Source organism: Xyrauchen texanus, chromosome 17 (assembly GCF_025860055.1).
Source record: "Xyrauchen texanus isolate HMW12.3.18 chromosome 17, RBS_HiC_50CHRs, whole genome shotgun sequence".
Classification (NCBI taxonomy): domain Eukaryota; kingdom Metazoa; phylum Chordata; class Actinopteri; order Cypriniformes; family Catostomidae; genus Xyrauchen; species Xyrauchen texanus.
In genome coordinates this window covers 18808533-18830667 of record NC_068292.1, presented here as the reverse complement: position 1 = coordinate 18830667, position 22135 = coordinate 18808533, and the positions used below count along the sequence as shown (strand labels likewise).

At 42.2% G+C, this 22135-nt stretch overlaps 1 protein-coding gene across 1 annotated transcript in view; it reads right to left on the bottom strand.

Moving 5' to 3' along the window:
* LOC127658133 (FH1/FH2 domain-containing protein 3-like) overlaps window positions 1–22135 on the bottom strand; it is a 261461-nt gene that overhangs the window by 27338 nt on the left and 211988 nt on the right. The window contains 4 exon segments of the mRNA XM_052147251.1: window positions 2493–3394; window positions 3898–4380; window positions 10460–10650; window positions 14588–14638. Of these exon segments, the coding sequence (XP_052003211.1) occupies window positions 2493–3394; window positions 3898–4380; window positions 10460–10650; window positions 14588–14638 (1627 nt within the window).

Sequence of the window (22135 nt, the reverse complement as noted above, 5' to 3'; positions counted from 1 at the left end):
GCTGTGATGGTATTCTGTCTGTTGCCAAACAGGGAGAGGAGAAGAGGGGCTGGTCAGGGAAGAGGAAAGAGGGAGGGCGAATGGGTTGAAAATGAAAAACAGTTGGAAAAGGTTGCTCGAAGCAGAGGGGAGAGGAAAACCTATGCAGGCCACATCTCTGTAGCTCTGAAAGACTATGGAAAACACTGTATTGGATGAACAAGAATGTACAAGCTGATCTTTTCCATACAATGAAACTGTATGGTGACCATGGCTGTCAGGCAAGATTTTCAAGGCTAGATTTACAGTAAATAATAAATGTTGGTCTGTTCCTCACATAAGCTATCATATTTCTTCAGAAGACTTGGAATATAAAGCACAAACTACTGCTATGATGATTTAATGCTGCTTTTTTGTCCTTTTCAGAGTTTCAGAGCTCCTGGTCCTAATACACTTTTATTGTATGGAAGAGAGCAGCTCAGACATCCATTCAATTTCGATGCATCTTTTTTCCATCCAATAAAATTGAATAATGACTAAGGCTACATTCTGCATAACATCTACTTTCGTGTTCCTTATGTGTACATATAAATGAAGGCTGACAAAATAAATCATCAAATTAATGTAATGTCATGTGTTATAATGTAAAGATCAACGCAAAAGGTTGTATTGCTTAGCCTTACAATGTTTCAACTGAGGCAGTTTCAACTGAGGCTTCAGCTCTGAGTGCAGTGATTTCACTTTGTTCAAAGTGACATCTTTGATAAAGCTTTTAGCTAATACTAGGAATCAATCATGACTAATTTAACAACCAATTACCACTCTGACCTATATATTGCAGGCTCCTTCTAAACATGTGCGATCATGAGATAAGAAAGAGTTTTGGGCACCTCACATGGATAAGAGAAGGTGTCAGCAATTCATACCATGTGTTACACTTAAAGGTGCACTCAGTAATTTTTGTCTTTGTGTCATCTTGGACTTACACTGACACCTAGTGGCTTGGATGCAGCATCACTTAAACTCAATAGTTTTCAGTTTCAGGTGCCATTGTCGAAATTTAGTGTTCACAGTCAGCCATGATTACTTTAATCAATGAGTGAAAGTGTCGCTGACGGTTAATGAGATTAAGTGAGTAGTATTCGGCCGGTCATGTGATTCTAACATGGCAGACCCCATGTGCGGAGAATAAAACTCGAGTCTTTTTTTTAATGTGAGTGGTCATGATTTCCTACATATATTGCAAAATTACAATTAATGTCTTAAAGAGTTAAACTTTTTTTAATGAGGAAAAAACTACTGAGTGCACCTTTAAGAGACAAAAGAAGAAAGAAGAGAAGAACCCCCCCCCGGAATAGACTATAGTAATTTCCTTGCAGCTCTGCCTTGAGCTAACATGTGCTGACAAAAGCGATGTAAAATCAAAATAAAGCAAATATAGAGCTATAAAAAGAAATTATATATATTTATTTTAAAACAATTTATTATCCCCTTTTCTCCCAATTTGGAATGCCCAATTCCCACTACTTAGTAGGTCCTCGTGGTGGTGCGGTTACTCACCTCAATCCGGGTGGCAGAGGACAAGTCTCAGGTGCCTCTGCTTCTGAGACAGTCAACCTTCACATCTTGTCACATGGCTCATTGTGCATGACACCGCAGAGACTCCCAGCATGTGGAGGCTCATGCTACTTTCTGCGAGAACCACTACCACTAATCTCAACCACGAGGCGGTTACCCCATGTGACTCTACTCTACCTCGCAACCGGGCCAAATTGGTTGCTTAGGAGGCATGGCTGGAGCCACTCAGCACACCCTGGATTCAAACTCGTGACTCCAGGGGTGGTAGTCAGCATCAATACTCGCTACCTAGGTCCCTAAATATATATAGTTTTGACGAAATGTGTTTTTAAGCACATTGCTGAGTAGTTGCTAGAGTGTTTGGGTGGTTGTTAGAATGTTGCTAGGTAGTTGCTGCAGTGTTTTGAGTGGTTTTACTACATTGCAAGAACGTTTTAAGCAGATTGCAACAGTATGTGGATGCTAGGGTGTTCTGTATGGTTGTTAGAATGTTGCTAGGTGGTTGCTAAAGTGTTCTGAGTGGTCTTAAGCATATTGCTTTGAGGTTGCTAAGTTGTTCTGGGTGGTTGTTAGAATGTTGCTAGGCGGTAGCCAAGTTGTTCTAAGTGGTTTTTAGCACATTGCGATGTAGTTGCTAGGGTGTTCTGGGTAGTCGCTAGATCATTGCTAGGTGGCTGCAAAGGTGCTCTAAGTGTTTTTTAGCACATTGTAATGTAGTTGCTAGGGTGTTCTGGGTGGTTACTAGAATGTTTATAGTTGGTTGCTAATGAGATCTGAGTGGTTTTTAACACCTTGTTAAATGGTTGATGATATTCTCTTTCCTAGATATGGCTCAGGTTTCTCAGACAGTTTTTGGGTGAACTGTCCCTTTAAATAAACCAACAGCTTTGTGGATGAAGAGCACTGTTGAAGAGAACAAGGTTATTTAATATTACCTTTGTAACTGGCAGCTCTTTGGATTTAGTTTCGAAGAGGTTTTCCAACTTGGCTGTGTCCAGTTTGACGGGGTCCAGTTTGGACCACAATGATTCCTTGCATCTCTTATGGTTGTTGTACTGCCAGTCTATGGGTCTCACCTCGTTCCAAAACAGCCGAATAGTCTTCTTCTTTTTCTGGAAGAGCAGTGAATCCCCTCGACTAAGCTGAGGAGATCCAAGATGTGGGGGAGATAAAGAGGCCAAAAATGGTGGCGGAGGGGGCATCATCATGCCAGAGATAGGAGGAGGTGGGGGGCATCCGAACAATGGTGGTGGAGGCGGAAGGTTGGGCAAGCATGGAGGTGGGGGAAGGTCACCTGACCCAGTCACATTACCAACATCCAAAATGTCCACATCATCCTCCTCTCTCAAGTCTGTGAAGTCCAATTCTTTGATGCGAAGCTCTCGCGGAATGGCCATTAGCTGGTCCCAAATGTGGTCAGATTCTTTTTTCTGAGGTGTTGGTAAAGGAGCTGGTGGAGACTTTTCCTGTGGTTGTTGTTTCACTTTTCCAGAATGCTCCACCTCATGTGGAGACACCAGTCCTTTGACCAAATCTCCAAATTTCTCAGCCACTGCTCGCACACTACCCTGATTATCCAGATGCTCCACATCCAGCTTCTTCAAGTTCTCCTCACACGCCTGCCGATGTGCCTCCAGTGTAGAAATGCGACTAACAAGGCTGTTCACAGACGAGTCCTGATCTGAATCTCCTTTCTCGTTCTCCTTCTCTTTAACTTGTTCTGCTTCCTCTACAGGGATGTTTTGGTAAAGCATGTCCAGCATGAAGCGTTTGCTGTTCATAACTTTATTGCATTGATCACTGACATCCGCTGTATTCATACAGTCTGTCCAATTGCCTAAGAGTAAAAAATGGGAGTAAGCTTTCATCATTTAGAGTATCTCTACAAAACATGTATTTTGAGATTTCTATTGATATCTTTGGTTGAAACATAAAACTGCTACTTGCATAGAAATGTTTTTTTACACATCAGTTTTACTTAGTATTAGTATGTAATGTATTTGAATTATAATATTTATTATATATAATATTTATTTTAATGATTATATACTAAACTATTTTTAATAGATGACATGTAATTCATCAGGCAATTGATGCATTCCTTATGTAGCAACATGTTAGCAATTTACATTTTTAAAGCACACAGCTATTTATAGATTCAAAATAAGGTATGTCTGCGTAATTTATATAGTAGAGCATAACAGGACAAATCTAAAAATCCATTTGAAATTCCCATTAGCCTTCTGGGTTGGCCTACAAATTAATGCCAAGACTGAACACCTCTATTTCCCCATACTGTAATTATATATGTCTATTTGACTGTGCATGTGATGTTCTCACCCGAGTCATTGTCACTGACAAGTTTCTCCTCTCGTTCTTCTCTCTCCAGGGTGCTGCTGGCTGAAGAGATGCTGGAGGCAGAGCAGTTATCTTTCTCATTCAGTTCCTCATTTTGCCTCTCTTTCTCACTCAAGACGACGCTCTCCTCTAATATCTGCTCTCTCTCACACTCTTCTCTACCAGTTCCGCTAGTCTCTTCTTTACAGATTCCTTCTGGTTCTTCTTTATTTTCATCTTCCTTCCCATTCAACATTTCCTTGCACTCTTCTGCCTCAGCACCCTCTGTTTTCTTCTCTTCGCCAGTTCTCTCTGCCTCTGTTCTAGTTTCACAAAGAGAGAGTGTGATGCTTGTAAGTTCAACAGGGCTCTGGTCTTCCAATGGCTCGGACAGCAATGCAGAAGCAGAAGTAGAGGCAGAGGGGGTTTCTGAGGCAGGCCAAGCAACTGCTGCCTGCACAGGTTGGCTTGACTCGGACATGGCTCCTGAGGAAAGAAAAAAGTTGGCTTGGCACCCATTTAAGAGGCCTAACTTCCATGGAACTAATTCTAAAACAAGGCAATTTAAAATAAACCTTTCTTCCAACGATTATTATCAAGTGCCATCGATTTTGATGACCTTAAAAGGTAAGATATTCATGTCCTGTTTAAGGTATTCATCTGTGAAACAAAAATGACTGGGTATCTTTTGAGCATGTGTTTGACTGTAAAAATTTTGTTTTTAAAGGCCATGTGTGTAATATTTGTTCAAATACTTCTCCTATCCCAATTTATTACTATAAGTCAACTATCCTTAAACAAACTACACTTACCATATTATAAGTAAGCCATTTGTCAGTTGAGTCCCCCCAGAAGTGTAAAGACTCAGTATATTTACATGCACATTAAAAGTTTGATTTCTTTATAAATGTATCTTTTTAAAATGTCACATAAATGCTTTAGTCCAACTGAAATCATACCAGACAGTTTTTTTTGCAAAGTCATACTTACATACCTAGAATATATGACTGTTCATATTTCTCTCTCTCTCTCTCTCTCTCTGCCTTTTTAACCATAGTGGTATTCAAAGTGCTTTACACTGTGTCTCATTCACCCATTTACCCACCAATAATGTAAGAGCTGCCATGCAAGTCACTAGCTTGCAACTTCAGTGTTTTGCCCAAGGGTACTTCAGCATGTGGAGTCGTGTGGGCTGGGAATCGAACCAACCGTGAGATTAGTGGACAACTTGCTCTACCACCTGAGTCACAGCCGCCATATATATATATATATATATATATATATATATATATATATATATATATATATAAATATTAACATACATCCTGTATATATATATATATATATATATATATTAGTATACACAGCAGTTGTCCCTTGTGTGGACTTTCAGATGGTCCCTTATCACACCCACGACAGTATTAAGACGTTTTAGCACAATGTGTGGACTTTTTTGATGGTCCTTTACCCGCATTTACAGCTAATATCAAGGTTAAAATAATGATCTTGAATGATTTCGCAGTGACACCATCTGACCAGCTTAAAATATGGGGCAAACATTTCATCTTTAAAAATGGGTATTTATGGGATGGGTGGCAACCTTATTGTTAAGTACTTATCATGAATTATTATGTACGTATCTCAGAAACTTTGCATACATCACATGCATCCCTCATCCATCACGTGCAGCCTGCACAGTCACATCCCCCTCTCCCAGTGTCTGTGTTATGATATCCCACATTACCTTACCATATCTCCTCCTCCACATTTGGAAAGGCAAATAAATACAGGAAATGTGATCCTACAGGAGCTTGGAAAATGACAAAACAAAATTCCTTATAACCTTCACACTGCAGTTGGGTACATGCACGTGTACAGTATACAGACTGCATGAGTGAGAGCTGTTAATAGCATACGAATGTGCTTTAATTATGATAGTAAATTTAAAGGATTATTGGATTCTCTTGAGAAATCACAGCTGCAGTCACCAATGACCACCAACTACCAGCTTGTAGTTTCCTATGCTTTGACATACAATATATTTGTGTGGGAATTGTATGGATGCTCGGATGCTTGGTATTCATTAAACTGTGTTGGACTGTATCCTTATAACCACACTGACACCACAGACAGCAAAAACCACACTAATAATATTGCAGTGAATTTGCTTTTTTAACCTCACTTTAAAAAACAGCTTTAACCAGTCTCAGGTTGTTTGCTGGTCTTAGCTGGTGTAATCCGTTTTTGCTGGTCTCCCAGCTGACAAGTGCCCAAAACCCCTCTAAAATTATTAAAACTGACCAGACTAACCAGCTTTGCCAGCTGTTGATTTGAGATTAATCCTGCCTAGCTGTCCCTTCCTTTAAACTTGTAGTCTTTGTCACAGAGGAAAGAGCAGAAGCCTCAGAATGGGAGGAGTTGAACTCTCTGAAACCACAGTCTGATCCTCATGGCTATCCTTTTACACATGGCTGGCCATGCTTTCACACTTTGACCAGTATGTGACCACTACTCTGTCCATTTGAAACCACACGGATGTGATCTAACCAGGGCCTGATTCAAACCATCTCACTGCACTGACAACCCCAGCCAAATCCTTCAATTATAATGTCAAGGGTGATGGATGTCTTTCTGTCTGCTGTTTTAGATACCATCCTGTTCTTTCAGTAAAAATCCTGCCACAATGTCTGCTGCATTAGAGTTAATTACATAAAAAAATGGACAAAATTGTGGCCCGTAGAAATCAGTGGCGGCTGCTGGTCTTTCAAAGAGGGGAAGCTCATTTTCGGCCTACATTATAAACTTATTTACCCTATTTTTTGCACTAAATCAATCTTAGGTGTTGATCTGCCCTGCTGCTTAATTCAAATTTTTTCCTCGTAAGGAAGACTTTCAAATGGCTTCGCCAAAATCAGGTCGACAATATTAGCACCGTCTGCCATCGTGCGCAGTTTCACCCGTACGACGCTAGCCTAGCCTACTGTATGAATGAATGAATGAACGAACGAACGAACGAACGAAGGCTCTAAAACAAAATATATTAAACTTGGTAAAACTGAAACAAGGAATGTGGTGTATAATTGTGTGAAATGTATTATGCAAACTGACTAGCAATTTCGCCAAACAAATATAAAGAAATAGGTTGCAGCAGTTTGTCTTTCAACTACACTTGAGAAATCCGCGATGGGACTGAGCGCGAAATAGCTTCAGTGACTTCTTATATTACAGATTCGCTGTCAATCAAAAGGAGATGCAGTCTTTCGACAGATCCTCCAATCATCACGCGGAAGCCCGGAGTCCGGGCCAGCTCACTCCTCATTCACCCCCAGAGACGCTGAGCGTCGGCTTTAACAGGGAAATGCACTGACGCTACGGGAATGTATGAGAAGTAAATCGAGTCAGCCGACCTGCTATATGTAATGTAGCTGATTCTGAACGAACTCGTCTTCGAGATGAACGTGTTCTAACGCATTTTTAGTCAATAAATTGTTTACACAATAGTACATATTTGACCATTATTTTTTTGACATTATAGGGGAAGCTGAGCTTCCCTTGCAGTCTTAAAGAAATCCCCACTGGCAGAAATGGTTTACGGCACTTTAAAGCTAGAGTGTGTAAATTCTGTGCCAGTATTGCAAAAATCAATGTTGTTTTCAAACAGTTTTCCCCAAACAGTCCCCCTGTCTGCTATTTCTGTAAAATTGTGGTTAAGCAAATACCATGCACATGTTGATTTGTAAGATCATTACCATGTATGTAACGGTGCAAAGTGTGCAAGGTGTGTACACGCCAATGATCCGATTTTGTTCGTACCATGAAAAACAAGATAACGAGAGGAAAACCATGAAAATTATTATCTTCTACAATGTTAACAAAGGATGGGAATGTAAGGAATTTAATGATTCCAATTCCAATTCCTCTTAACGATTATGGTTCTTTAACAATTCCATTCACAATTCTTTTCGTACTTTTGAGAAATAAATATTTGGAAATAGGAAATGCAAGTGTTTCTGTATTTAGGGCCTTCTGCCCTCAGCAGTCTGTTCCCTATCATAAAGCTACACTTTGATGATGCGCTGATTTACGCTCCATTTGGAGGACAGATTTCTGCGTGGTGGCCAAGGGAAGGGAACGCCTCATCAGTCCCTTCCTTTCTTTGATGACCTCCATGACGAGCTCTCTCATTCATGGAGGAAACCTTATACTTCCCGTGTCTTCGTGCCCTCGACGTCGATATATTCGACTATCGTGGGTGCTGAGGCACGGGGTATTCGGTGATGACACTTGGGGTTATCACTCGCCTGGCTCGGCATCATCGTTAATAAGACCCTCTCTCCCCACAAAGCCGTGCAGGACCACCTCCATACTTGTGGGGAAGGCTTATCAGGCAGCAGGTCAGGCTGGTGCTGCAATAGTCCTTGAGGGTCTGGTTCAGACCCCCTTCGAACCTCTAGAGTCAGCATCCGATAAACTTCTGACTATCAAGATGTTTTTTCTTATGGCAATTACTTCTCTAATAAGAATTGGGGATCTACAGGCTCTGTCTGTCTTGCAAGCCTGCTTGCCAGCCTGCTTTGCCCCAGGAATGGCTAAAGCAATTTTGCACCCTCATCCTGACTTCCTGCCTAAGGTTCCTTTCTCGACTGTACATCTGGTCACTCTCGAAGCCTTCTGCTCCCCGCCGTTTACAACGACTTTGTCCAGTCCGTGCCATTCAGACTTATGTCCACCGCACTAGCCAGTGGCGTAAGTCAGGGCAACTATTCATTTGCCATGGGGGCCGCAACAACCAAGCAGACAATGTCGCATTGGGTGACGCTATTGCCCTGGCCTACGAGGTGCACGGTCAAGTTTCGCCAGTAGGTATCAGGGCTCACTCTACCAGAGGGGTCACCTCCTCTAAAGCCTTGGCTAGAGGTGTCTCTCTGCAGCATGTTTGTGATGCGGCAGGCTGGTCCTCTCCGCACACATTCATTCGATTTTATAGTTTGGATGTTCATGCCACTCCGGGCTCTTATGTCCTTGAGTCAACATCTCAAGCTCATGTCTGAGACCTCTCGCACTCTTGAGATTTAGAAGTACACAACCATAAGGTGTCCGGACATCCAAAGTGCTGCGGGATGCTGCGCTTCATTGCCGCACTGGGATGCCCCAGGACTGCTCTTCAGACAAAATACCTGACGATGCACCTGTGACACATCTATTTATAGCCCTGCTACAGGTGCATCCAATGATGTCATCAGCAGAGGCTATAAATTATAGTCAATTTCATTGACGTGTTGCACACATATTCACAGCTGGTCACACCTAAAGTTGTTCCCAAAGGGCTAAATCAGCAAGGCATCTCGTTCCGCTTTTATCAGGGAACAGGGGTTACAGTTAAGTAACCAGAGACGTTTCCAAATGTTGATAATTTCATATTTTAATAGACACATTTTACATAGACTTTTAATTTATTATTTATGAATAAAATATTTAATATTTATTTTTATGAAATGTCAATAATTACAACAAAACGCATTATATGTATATATATCTTCATATTGTCATATGAACATCCAGTCAGTAATTACTCTGATGTAAGTCTCACAAGTTAGACATGACGAAATGAATGAATCCTTTATTAAATAAATTTTAATCAGTTTCATTTTTGATTCACTAAATGATCCGGCTGATAATAATAATAGTCATTAATTCGGAAGGTATAGCATTCTGGAATCTGGATGAAACAGTAACACTGTCAACTTTATTTATGTCAACTGCATTGTAGATTAAATAGAACTGGCTGATATGAATCATTTGTTTGGGAATCGGGCTACACTGGTTGCGCTGTATGTTTTGCTTCGCAAATGGTGTTGCAGTGCTGCTGAACAGCAATGCAGGAAACATTGGGTGGAGACACAGGTAGGAGAATGTCATGAACAAATGTCATGAAAATCTTTTTTTATTATTAAAAATCTTTTTATTTAATTATTTAAAAAATAAAAATTGGTTCTCAGTTCCCAACCCTAATGTTAATAGACTAAAATTAGGCTAAACAAAGATTAAAATGTGACTAAAATTTTAATAAATTTAGTCAGAAGAACATGACCACAACTAAAAATATTTTGACAAAATTAAGCATGGTGTGGTGGGTTAGGAAGTTCTAAGGAGAATGGGAACCCAGACATGCTGATTCTCATGTGAATGTGTGAGTGTCAAGCCAAGTGGAAACTCCACAGTAAGAATGATTGACCAGGCTCCAGTCACTGTTGTCCCTTCATGCCAGATCCCAGCCCTCATGGTCAGATATGGCTGCATATGAAAGGCTGACTGACCACTGACACATTTTCTGAAATTGTGGTTAATATCTGAGGTCAATAAAAATTAGTTTGAAAAAGTTTTGCTTTTCCTAATGCTGACTGCTTCATTGGTTTTACACTATTTCTCTTTACAGTACATTTGTGTGATCACTACTCATTTATACACTTTGGAGGAATTATTTGGACCAGAGTTCAACTGAAGAAATGTACACAGCATACAACAAATCTCTTAACTTAAAGTTACATACACAAAGGATTCTCACCCTTTGCTGGATATGGGAGACAGCGTGTACCCTCCTGAGAGTCTCCAGTCAAAGGAGTAAAAGTACGAGGTGAGGAGCTGGTTGTGGTTCTTGAACACAGGCTAAGGGTTATTTCTGTTCGTCCCCGTGGTGTTGATCTTGTTTGTTCCCTTCCATTCTCATCTGCTGCAAGACGTGCAATTTGCTTATATCTGCACATACAACAAATGCATAGTACAAGTCATTAAAACTATCCGTAACTACTGATCTGTTTTTTTCTGTAGCTTGTTAACCATAATTAGACACTTTGGCTCATTAAATAAATTAATCCTGACTGCAAACTGATACAATGACATCAGAAACAAAAAAATATTGCTTTTGTGTGATACTGTCTTCAAGCCTCCATGTTTCAGTGTAAGTACAATACAACTGTCATGTGGGACGACACAACATAATTAAGAAACTAAACAAAAACACCTTCACTCTTAAGTGTAATGTAACTTGCTTTAGATAAAAATGCTAAAAAGTTAACAGTGATTGCTATTTTGAGGGCCAAATGCCTGAAACAGCATGTTTACTGATTAATCTATTTCAGAAATTGAGAAAATTTAAGAGCATCCAGAATGCAAGAAATTAAGTCTCAATTTGTAAATCATTTCTAAATTATTCTATACCAAATTCTCTCACTATTTTACTTACTTTAATATCAGTTTTCAAAACACACATATGCTGTCTCCTTCCCTACTTATCACCCCTCTAAAACTATGAGCCAGCACTAATATACAATTTTTACCAAAAAAAAAAAAGATCCAGATATTTCATAACATATAACATTTACTTCCTATCAACTGAAGTTGGCTTATCCTTTAATTTCATAAAGTCATTAGATTATACAGTATAAGTTTCATATCAAATTTAAGGGGTTAAAAAAAGAGCATAACTTTTGATTAGATCGAAAATAAATCCAAAGATGCTGACTCCTTCCACTTGCCAGGTGGCATGTTTTAAGTATTTACAGTAAAAAGCCCATGTCGAATGTCAATTACACACCTTGTCCTGTTGTCTTTAAAGGTCATAAACTACAGCAGGCGTAAAGGGGCCCTGACGCGCATATTTCACCTGCAGCATCCGCGACTTTCCATCTGCTGCTCGTTCTAATAAATGTTTCCAATGTGTTTACTACTATTCCCTGATCATTTATATTAAACTTGGAATCAAGGATTTAAGATATAATTACTTTTGACTGAAACCATTTATCTAGACAGAATGAATAAAAAGGCAAAGACACGACCATAATGCTCACCTGTGATGTGGGAAATAAGAGTCTGATATAATTCATTATTTGTGAAGAAGGTTGGAGTTTCCTCCCAAGACTTTGAAGGATGTTGTTACTATATTATATTACATTGCATTATATTATAAATGAAATAAGAGGTTCTCAATTGGTTTTGCTTAAGGGTAGGTCTGCTTGTAGGGTAGGTCTCATGGGGGGGTGTTTTGAACCCTGGTTGAATGGTATGTCTACAGAGGAAAGAAGGGACATCTTAATGTGAAAGCAAGAATGAGAGGCAACCGAAAGGATGCCCCAGAGTGATGTGTAGGAGAGAAAAGGAAATACTTCAGCTGGTGTGAGAGTGGAGGCAGTTTTGCGAGGCATAGAGATGAGCATATGAGCATGAGAAGGAAGGCTTGAAGGCACTATAGGATGGCATAAGGGCTAGATTTGAGAAGGGCAGAGAAGGAAGGAGCATGAATGGATGAAATAAATAAAGGATCCCTTTAAATTAGCCAGAAAGCTTCTCGGAGACAAGACGAGTGGAAAGCCAGTGATGCTGAAGCAAGATCTAGAAGTTCAAATGAAACAACAACTAGGTGGTCCTCATAAAGACAGCCCACTAGGCTTACCCAGATATGTCCCACAGCTAGAAGAGCAAGAAGTGGGATTTCATGTAGCTCCACCTAAGTTGAGTGAGATAAGGCAAGTGGTAGAAAAATCCAGGGCAACTTATGTCCCAGGCCAAAACGGGATACCTTATAAGTTGTATAAGTGGTGCACAACAGTTCCAAAAACTGTTATGGGGACTGCTGAGAGTTGCCTGGGAGAAGCAGTGCATAGCCAGCAAAGTCATGTAGCCTTTCTATTTGTAATGGAATTAGAAGTGACCAGATATCATTTGAGGTGGTTGGTGAAAAAATCCTGGTGCTGGCAGAGATCACTGCAGCTGCAGTGGCAAGGATGGAAACCAAGGCCAACAATTATATCAGGAAGTGTCAGATGTCTTTCAGATGTAGCAGAAGAAATGCCTTACAACTGCCACTAAAGTCCATCACCCTGGGTTAAAACCAGGAGAAAACCAGACTGTTTTTAGAACTAAGGGAATCAACAGACCAGTCTGTGAGGGCTTGTCAAGCCCAGGTCCGAACACGGCACTCCTGGAAAGTAGAGAAGGTTGTAAACAGGGCGGTTTCGAGACTGAACCAACAAGTGATTGTTGAAGGGACCGAATCAGGAAGAGCAGTCCTTGGATGTGGGGATGGCTCTGAATCTGTGGTCAGCAGCCTCTAAAAAACAGAGGAAAGTTATGGCAGTGACAGAAGTATCTAGTATGGAAGAGGAAGGATATATGATTCAAGCAGTCAGCCAGCAGAAAGATTGCTGGAAAGTAATATAGTACATCTAATAGAGTTTCAGGATGGGCTGACCTGTGGAAGATACCCCAGGCCAGGCTAAGTTTTCTAATAAGATCTACCTATGACACTATTCTGAGCACTGGAAATCTGTCTCTGTGGTATGGTAAAGAGGAGAGTTGTCCCCTCAACGAGGCCCCAAGAGCAAATCTCAAGCAAGTGTTGGCTGGGTGCAAGACTGCTTTGCCACAAGGACGCTACTGGTGGCAACATGATTAGGTTCTGTGAAAACTGGCCTAGAGGTGTGTAGAATAAATGCAAACAAATGCTATCATGACCTCATTGAGGCCAGACATAGTGTTATGATCGGCATCAGCTAGGAAAGCCATAAAGAACTTACTATCCCATGGGAAGAGGGACTAGAGGCAGCCTAGGAGAGGAAGAAGCTAAAATATGCTGATCTGGGGGGCCTGGGAAGCTCAGCAAGTAAAGACGCTGACTACCACCCCTGAAGTCGAGAGTTCGAATCCAGGGTGTACTGAGTGACTCCAGCCAGGTCTCCTAAGCAACCAAATTGCCCCGGTTGCTAGGGAGGGCAGAGTCACATGGGGTAACCTCCTTGTGGTCGCTATAAAGTGTTGTTCTTACTCTTGGTGAGGCATCATGTTGAGTTGTGCGTGGATGCCACGGAGAATAGCGTGAAGCCTACACTCATGCTATGTCTCCGCGGTAACGCGCTCAACAAGCCGTGTGATAAGATGCACAGGTTGACAGTCTCAGATGCGGATACAACTGAGATTTGTCCTCTGCCACCCGGATTGAGTCGAGTCACTACGCCACCACGAGGACTTAGAGAATTGGGAATTCCAAATTGGGGAGAAAAGGGAAGAAAATAATATAAAAAAAAAAATATGCTGATCTGGCTACCGAGTGCAGGGAAAATGGATGGAGCATTGCCCCATACCCAGTGGAGATCGGGTGTAGATGGTTTATTGGAACATCAACGCAGCACCTGGTGAAAGACATTGTTATCTTTGGATCACCGTTGATGAAGTCTCAGAAGTAATTTTCTTTTACCTTGCATTGATTTGTTCATCCTTTTTGAGGATGAGGGCATGGCATGAAACCATGCTAGAAACTGTCTGATTGAGCTAGCTTCTAAGTGACAGAAGAATTTATGCATGGCCTTTGATGTCAACAACAGAAGATATGGGAAGCGTCTTTTCCTCCAATTCAAAAGTTGATAAGCCTGTTTATTGTGTTATAACAACAGATTATTACTTAGCTGAATTTTAGTATTTGCATTCAGCAATGCTGCGACTCAGGACAGACCTACAACTACCGTTGAAATGTCACTGTGTAGTAGTATAATTTTATATAACTATGTTGGCCACACCCTCAAAAATAAAACAGTGGCATCTGTGGCCTCAGAGACTTGTTCACTATATTATGAGTATATAGAAGTGATTTACAGTCCGGAGGCTATACCAGAGCAGTTCAAAAGTCACTGTTAGAATGTACCTTTCTTCTCGAGCTTGTCTGATCTCTTCTTTCTTGTCCACATAATCCCGACTGAAAGACAGAAAATCAACATAAGCAAACATACACAATGCAGTAAACAAGTTTTTAAAGAAATGTAATATATATATATATAAAAACAAAGACATATAGGCTTTGTTCACACTGCAGGAAAAATCAGATTTTTTCTCAAATCTTTTGTGACTGTTCAAACTGCCAGTTATATGTGGCCAGATCAGATTTATTTTCTGTTCAGACTACAGTTGCTTTTGCTTTCACGTCAACATTAGTTGTCATGGTAATGCAGAAAAGTATATTTACCATACATGAGGTTTTAGCAATGGATGTTTTACCACTGATTGTACTTTTCATGAGGGCAGTATCCAAATATGAACATTCTTCACATACAACGGCTTAAAAATGGGAGAGGTGGCATATACAGTGTTTGTTGCTGCTAGTGTTTTTGCTGCCCGTTTTAGTCGGGATATCCTGTATTTTGGCTGAAATGATACCTTGGGGTCCCACATTAGGTCATAAAAATGTTGGAAGGTGAGACGAGGAGCCACGTCCTGTGATGAAATGCTAAAATGCTAAAATGCTCAAGTGTCCGGTATATGCATGACATTCAATACTTTTTTGCGTTGTGCGTTGCAGGTATGGGTTACTGCACCTTAGTGCATCTCTTTGGGTAAGTTAAGCCAATGTCTGTGATATTATAAGAGGTTTGCAATGCTTTGTGTGCACTGTAACATGTACATAACAAATGGGTAATGTGTTTCATGCATATGACGCGCACAGCATATGACGACTAAAACCATATGAAATCCGTTCTAACCGTTCAGAATGAGACGCATTAAGAAAAATCTGAGTTTAACTGGATTCCAAACAACCTACAAATGTGGTTTTGATGAGGCTTGTAATTTAATTTAATGTGCTTTTATCCTGTTCAGTCTACAAAAACCTAAACGGATTTGAGTGACAAAAAAAAAAAAAAAAATCTTTTTTCTCCCTGTGTGAATGTAGTCTCAGGGTTTATGGGTTCAGTTATGATTAAGTTTAAATATTATGAGGTGTGTCGATGCATATAAGCAATATAACCAACTCTTAAGTTGACTGAATGCCATACAGTCAAACATACATTCAAAACATCATACAGATCATAAAGTTATTGAGTACAATACAACAAATATTATGTCACTCACATACCGAATATGTATCCAGTAAAAGCCCAGAGAAAAAAAAAACAGAGTTTAAAAGTTGGAAACAGATGTGTTCCCCTTCTGTCACTCATTCAACGTTGTGTCGAATAAAGTGACACAAGGGGTCTTCCTGGGAAACCAAACGTACCTCTGAAACTGAGAAAAGGCCAGTGTCAAGTTGTCAGACAGAATTTGCATGCCCCGCCCCGGACATACGGGTATAAGCGGGGCAGCGAGTGCCAATCAGAATTTTTTAGCTGAAGTTCACCATTGTTTCACTCACCTCTGTCAGTGAGAAGCATTGGTGTTGGATCTACGGCACGTTTCCAGCTGGCGTTCTCTCTCTCTGCACGCTGTGCAGTCTACGCCCCTGGGCACTTCGACAGTGCTTTTCACTGTTAAAAGAGTGTTCTCCTCCTAAAAGTGCTTTGATTTATTTAAAAGATTGAGTTTTCCACTCACAAAAGAGCAATACACAGCGGCGTTGAACGTCCTTTTCAGGACGCGTCTTTTTCAAAATGCCTTTCCGCCCTGTGTTGTTCCTGGATGCGGTCGATTTCTCTCCAAGATTGACGGCCACAGATGCTGCCTCGTGTGCCTGGGCAGCGACCACACTGAGGCGGCGTTCGTGGATGGCTCATGTACTCATGGCAGCGTTGTGGTCGCGGCTCTCCTTCCTCGAGGTGAGTGCCACTTCAGCCACCCCCCGCGTCACTCCTTCTTCCCACGGGATTGAGCAACCCCCGCTGGCGATGAAGGCGATATGGGGATAATGACGGGCTTGGTGTCGCCAGGTAAATCCACACGAACCACCCGCCCTCGATACGCTTCGTTCAAGCTCGGGATGAGTTCGACTTGCCTCACAGCCAGCCGGCATTCTCCCTTAAACCCCTGGACACCTTACGAGTAGAGTTCACGACCCTGCTCTTCAAGGATGCGATAGAGCCCGTCCCTCCAGCTGAGATGACGTATCCAAAAAAAGCGTCGGGTTGTGATCAATCTTGGACCTGCGAGTTCTCAACCAGGCCTTACACAGACTCCCGTTCAAAATGCTCATGCAGAAACAGATTCTTACCTGCGTTCGACAGCTAGATTGGTTTGCGGTGGTAGACCTGAAGAACGCATACTTCCACGTCTCCATTCTGCCTCGACACCAATCCTTCTTACGGTTCATGTTCGACGGCCAGGCGTATCAGTACAAGGTCCTCCCTTTCGGCCTGCCTCTGTACCCTCACGTCTTCACGAACATTGCAGAGTCAGCTCTTGCCCCGCTAAGGGAAGTGAGCATCCGCGTACTCAACTACCTCGACCACTGATTCATTCTGGCTCACTTTTCTCGGCATGGAGTTAGACTCAGTCTCAATGACAGTGCATCTCACCAACAAGCATGCTCAGTCAGTGCTCAGGTGCCTCGCTCTCTTCGAGCCCAGCACAGCGGTTCCTCTAAAACAATTCCAGATGCTCCTGGGGCATATGGCAGCCGTGGCCGCGCCGCTCAGGTTGATGCATATGAGACCGCTACAGCCCTGGCTACAGACTCGAGTCCCGAGATGGGCATGGCACCATGGCACATACCGTGTGACAGTCAACCCTTCTTGCCGTCAGACTTTCAACCCTTGGACAGACCTCTGCTTTCTGCGGACCGGAGTCCCCTTGCAGCAGGTGCCCAGACGTGTCGTGGTAACCACAGACACCTCTCGACAGGGTTTTGGTGCCGTGTGCAACGGGCACCCTGCTGCTGGCCCCGGGAAAGGCCCCCGGCAGCATTGGCACATCAACTGCCTAGAGTTGTTGGCTGTATCCGGGGCAAGCACGTCTTGATATGTTCAGACAGCACCGCAACGGTAGCCTACATAAATTGCCAAGGTGGCATGCGCTCTCGTCATGTCACAACTCGCCTCCTTTGGAGTCAGCCGCGACTCAGGTCGCTGCGCGCCACTCACATCCCTGGCAACCGCAACACGACGGCGGACGCACTGTCGCGGCAGGTTTTGCCCAGCAGAAAGTGGAGGCTAGACCCCCAGGTGGTCCATCTGACATGGGACCAATTCGGCAAGGCACAGATACATCTTTCTGCCTCCCAAGACAACTCCCACTGCCCGCTCTGGTACTCCTTGACAGGAGCTCCTCTCGGGACAGACGCGCTGGCACACAGCCCCGGGTCAAGGGGGCTGCGCAAGTACGTATTTCCACAAGTGAGCATTCGTGCACCGGTGCTGTGCAAGATCAGGGAGGATGAGGAACAGGTCATTCTTGTGGCCCCTTACTGGCCCACCCGGGCCAGGTTCTCGGATCTTATGCTCATCGCGACAGCACATCCCTGGAAAATTCCCCTGAGGAAGGACCTTCATTCTCAGGGACGGGGCACCCTCTGGCATCTGCACCCAGACCTCTGGAACCTCCACATCTGGCCCCTGGACGGGATGCGGAAGATCTAGTGGATCTAACACCTGCAGTCGTAGACACGATCAATCAAGCCAGAGCTCCCTCCACCAGGCAACTTTACGCCCTAAAGTGGCGAATTGGTGTTCTTCCCGAGCCGAAGACCCGCAGAGGTGTGCAATTCGGTCAGTGCTTTCATTCCTGAAGGAGAGGCTGGAGGGGAGGCTGTCCCCCTCCACCTTGAAGATGTACGTAGCTGATATCACAGCCCACCACGACGCAGTAAATGGCAAGTACCTAGGTAAGCACCACTTGATTATCAGGTTCCTGAAAGGCGCCCGGAGACTGAACCCTCCCGGCCTAGCCTATTACCCTCCTGGGATCTCTCAGTGGTCCTCTCGGGCCTCCTGAGACCCCCCTTCGAGCCGCTTGATTCAGTTGAGCTCAAGGACCTCCTGATTGTGTTAGCCTCCATCAAGAGGGTTGGGGACCTGCAAGCGTTTTCTGTCAGGGACACCTGCCTGAAGTTCAGTCCGGCACATTCTCACGTTATCCTGAGGCCACGACTGGGCTACGTGCCCAAGGTTTCTATGACCCCCTTCAGGGACCAGTTTGTGAACCTGCAAGCGCTGCCCCGGGGGGAGGCAGACCCAGCCCTTTCGTTGCTGTGTCCGGTACGTGCTTTGCGTATCTATTTGGACCACACACAGAGCTTTAGATGTTCTGAGCAGCTCTTTGTCTGCTTCGGCGGATGGCGGAAAGGGAACGCTGTCTCCAAACAGAGGTTAGCTCACTGGGTAGTTGATGTTATTTCTTTAGCTTATCACACCCAGGCCTTTCCTGCCCCCTTGCGGGTTTGAGCACACGCTACGAGAAGTGTGGCATTCTCGTGGGCACTGGCCCATGGCACCTTCTTAGCAGACATCTGCAGAGCAGTGGGCTGGGCAACACCCAATACATTTGCCAGATTTTACAATCTCATGGTTGAGTCGGTCTCGTCCCGTGTTTTGTCAGGTCTGAGCCGGTAGAACTCGGTAACGGGAACGGGAACCTAAGGTCTGTTTGTGACATCTCTTTGGGGGCGTTGGGGAGAGCTACGTGCAGCCGACACAGGCTCCTCTAGCACGCAGTAGCCTGCTTGCACCTGTCCCGACAGTTCACGTAACACGGTCAGTGCATGGCGCTTTTATATGGGATATCTTGAGTCACTTCATTCGACACAACGTCGAGTGAGTGACAGAAGGGGAACGTCATGGTTACTGTTGTGTCCCTCCTGCCACAGCACTAGACCTACCACTGTAAACGGCCGTACCTTATTTTCGGCTCCTCAGTGCAAAATCCTGACTGGCACTCGCTGCCCAGCTTCCCTTTATACCCATATGTCCGGGGCGGGGCATGCAAATTCTGTCTGCCAACTTGACATTGGCCTTATCTCAGGTTCAGAGGTACGTTTGGCGTCCCAGGAAGACCCCTGGGGAACGGAGGTTACAACAGTAACCATGACATTTTTATGCTGCGTTATCTCTTGTACCTTCATGAAACATTAACTGAATATAAAACAGCAGATGCTTCCAATTAAAACGAGAACAAATACAAAATGATACGATGCACAGATCTTAAAATAATCTTGGAGAAAATGTGACACTAATTCAGATATCCTTTTTATCACCTTGGGAGGTTGTCTCTGGTTATGAAGTAGACCAATCACAGCAGCTGTGCTCTACGTTGACGTAACACTTTTACATTTTTGCAGAGGTGCACATCAGTCTACAACGTGTACATATAATGGGGTTATTTATTAAAAATACAAAATATAAGTAACTTTATTCTGCTACAGTTACAATTGAAATAATTGGTAATTAGAATACAGTTATATTCAAAAAGTATTTTGATTTCTGAAGAGGTTACTTTGCATTTTTTTGGTCATTTGTTTCATTTAATATTTAGTACTTTCAGATGGAAAACATTTATACAAATAAGTGATTCGATCCAAAGTGCATTTGAACAGCAGAGAAACACTTTCTTATGATGTGTTACATTCAGACAGAGAAGTAAGTTTGAAGTAAGTTTGGAGCAGAAGAAATAGAAATAAACTTTGTGGAAATTGTCAGCTTTACTCTGTTAAAATGCCATTTCTAGCCATTTCACATGCACGTTACCAGACACGATCATATTTTTTTATCAAGAACATTCACGTTGGATCATAATTTCTTTTTTTACTAGTAAGACCTTTGAAATTATGGCAAAAATCATATTCTTGCTAATATTTTTTGTATTGTTTTCCAGTAAAAATAGCTAAAAATCCTTAAAACAAGGTCAGTTTGATTGATCTTGTTTTAGAAACAACACTGCATAAGATATTTCGGTTTGTCAGAGAATGTATTTTTAATGTGTGTTTTGTCTTACTGTACTGGCAGAGTTTTTATTATCAAAACAAGTGAAAAAATCTACCAGTGCTGAAGAAGTAATCCAAAGTATTTAGAATACGTTACTGACCTTGAGTAATCTAACAGAATATGTAACAAATTACATTTTACAGCATTATGTATTCTGTAATCTGTAGAGGAATACATTTCAAAAGTAACCCTCCCAACCCTGCCTACAACGTAGGTTTGCCGCAGATGTCTAAATCTTCCTTTAAAGCTGATGAATTCACTTTTTCCTGTTTTAAAATACTTTCTCCAACCCCAGTTTAATATGCAGAGACAACTATAACGTAAGCCATTCATAGGCTAATTTTCTCGAAACACTGTTAGCATTTCTTTCTCTCTGGTGCTTTTAAAATTCCTGTGTTTGTTTAGAGCATGTTTCCTCAATAGGCGGCCCATGGGCCACATCCGGCCCATGAGAGACAAATGTTTGGCCTGCGCTAAAGGCCTGTTCACACCAAATCCGTGACAATTATGTGAGACAAACTTCTGACTAAAAGTCTATACATACAGAGTGCATAAATAATGGAAATGAAAAACTATTTCACCCCTGTACAGTAGGCAGCGCTGTTGCTGTTTTACAAACATTACTACCATTCTCATGCCTGCACTTTCAGCTGTTAGAGATTACTATATTGAATGCTGTTAAAGCATCAATTTACCTAATTTGGCATAACTGTTTCATTATGTTCTTTCCATGGTGTTGATGCATTCTGAGGAGCATATAATCTGTGTTTATTTGTGAGTGAGATGAGTAAAGAGTGCTGTTGCATAAATGTATATCCTATTTAAATTTGTACATGTATTTTGCTACAAGTATATTCTAAACGGACTCCCGAAGCAAATACTCTTTTTATAATGTTTGGATTAATGCCTGGATAATATAACACAAGGTACTGTGATACAAATACACATGGAATATTGCACATTGAGAATAACATTGTTAATAATTTATAAGAAAAAATTAGCTCATGGTCCTCTCTTTATTGAAATTATGCAATGCTTTGTTATATTATGCTTAAGAACAATAGCAATATTAATGGTAATATGTCTAATTATTGAATCTGCAATTAGGGAAAGTGCAGGAGATCCCATCTGGAGATCAGCAGGAACAGTTGACTCGCTTGAAGGACATGGAGATCTAGATTGATCATTAAAGGTTTTTTTTTTCAGCAGGCAAAATTGGGTAGTTTTGTTTATCTTTATAAACACAAAATGTTCATAATTGCATGAATAAATAAAACAGGCTACTAGAAAAAGTATAAAAATACAAATATTTATGCAAAAAACGTTGTAATTACATCGATGGCAGGGCGGCTGTGGCTCAGTTGGTAGAGCGGGTTGGCCACTAATCGCAGGGTTGGTGGTTCGAATCCTGGCCCACATGACTCCACATGCTGAAGTGTCCTTGGGCAAGACACTGAACCCCAAGTTGCTCCCAATGGCAGGCTAGCACCTTATATAGCAGCTCTGCTATATAAGGTTAAGGTTAAAAAGGTGTTATATAAGTGCAGACCATTTACTGGTCTTTGTATTGTTGA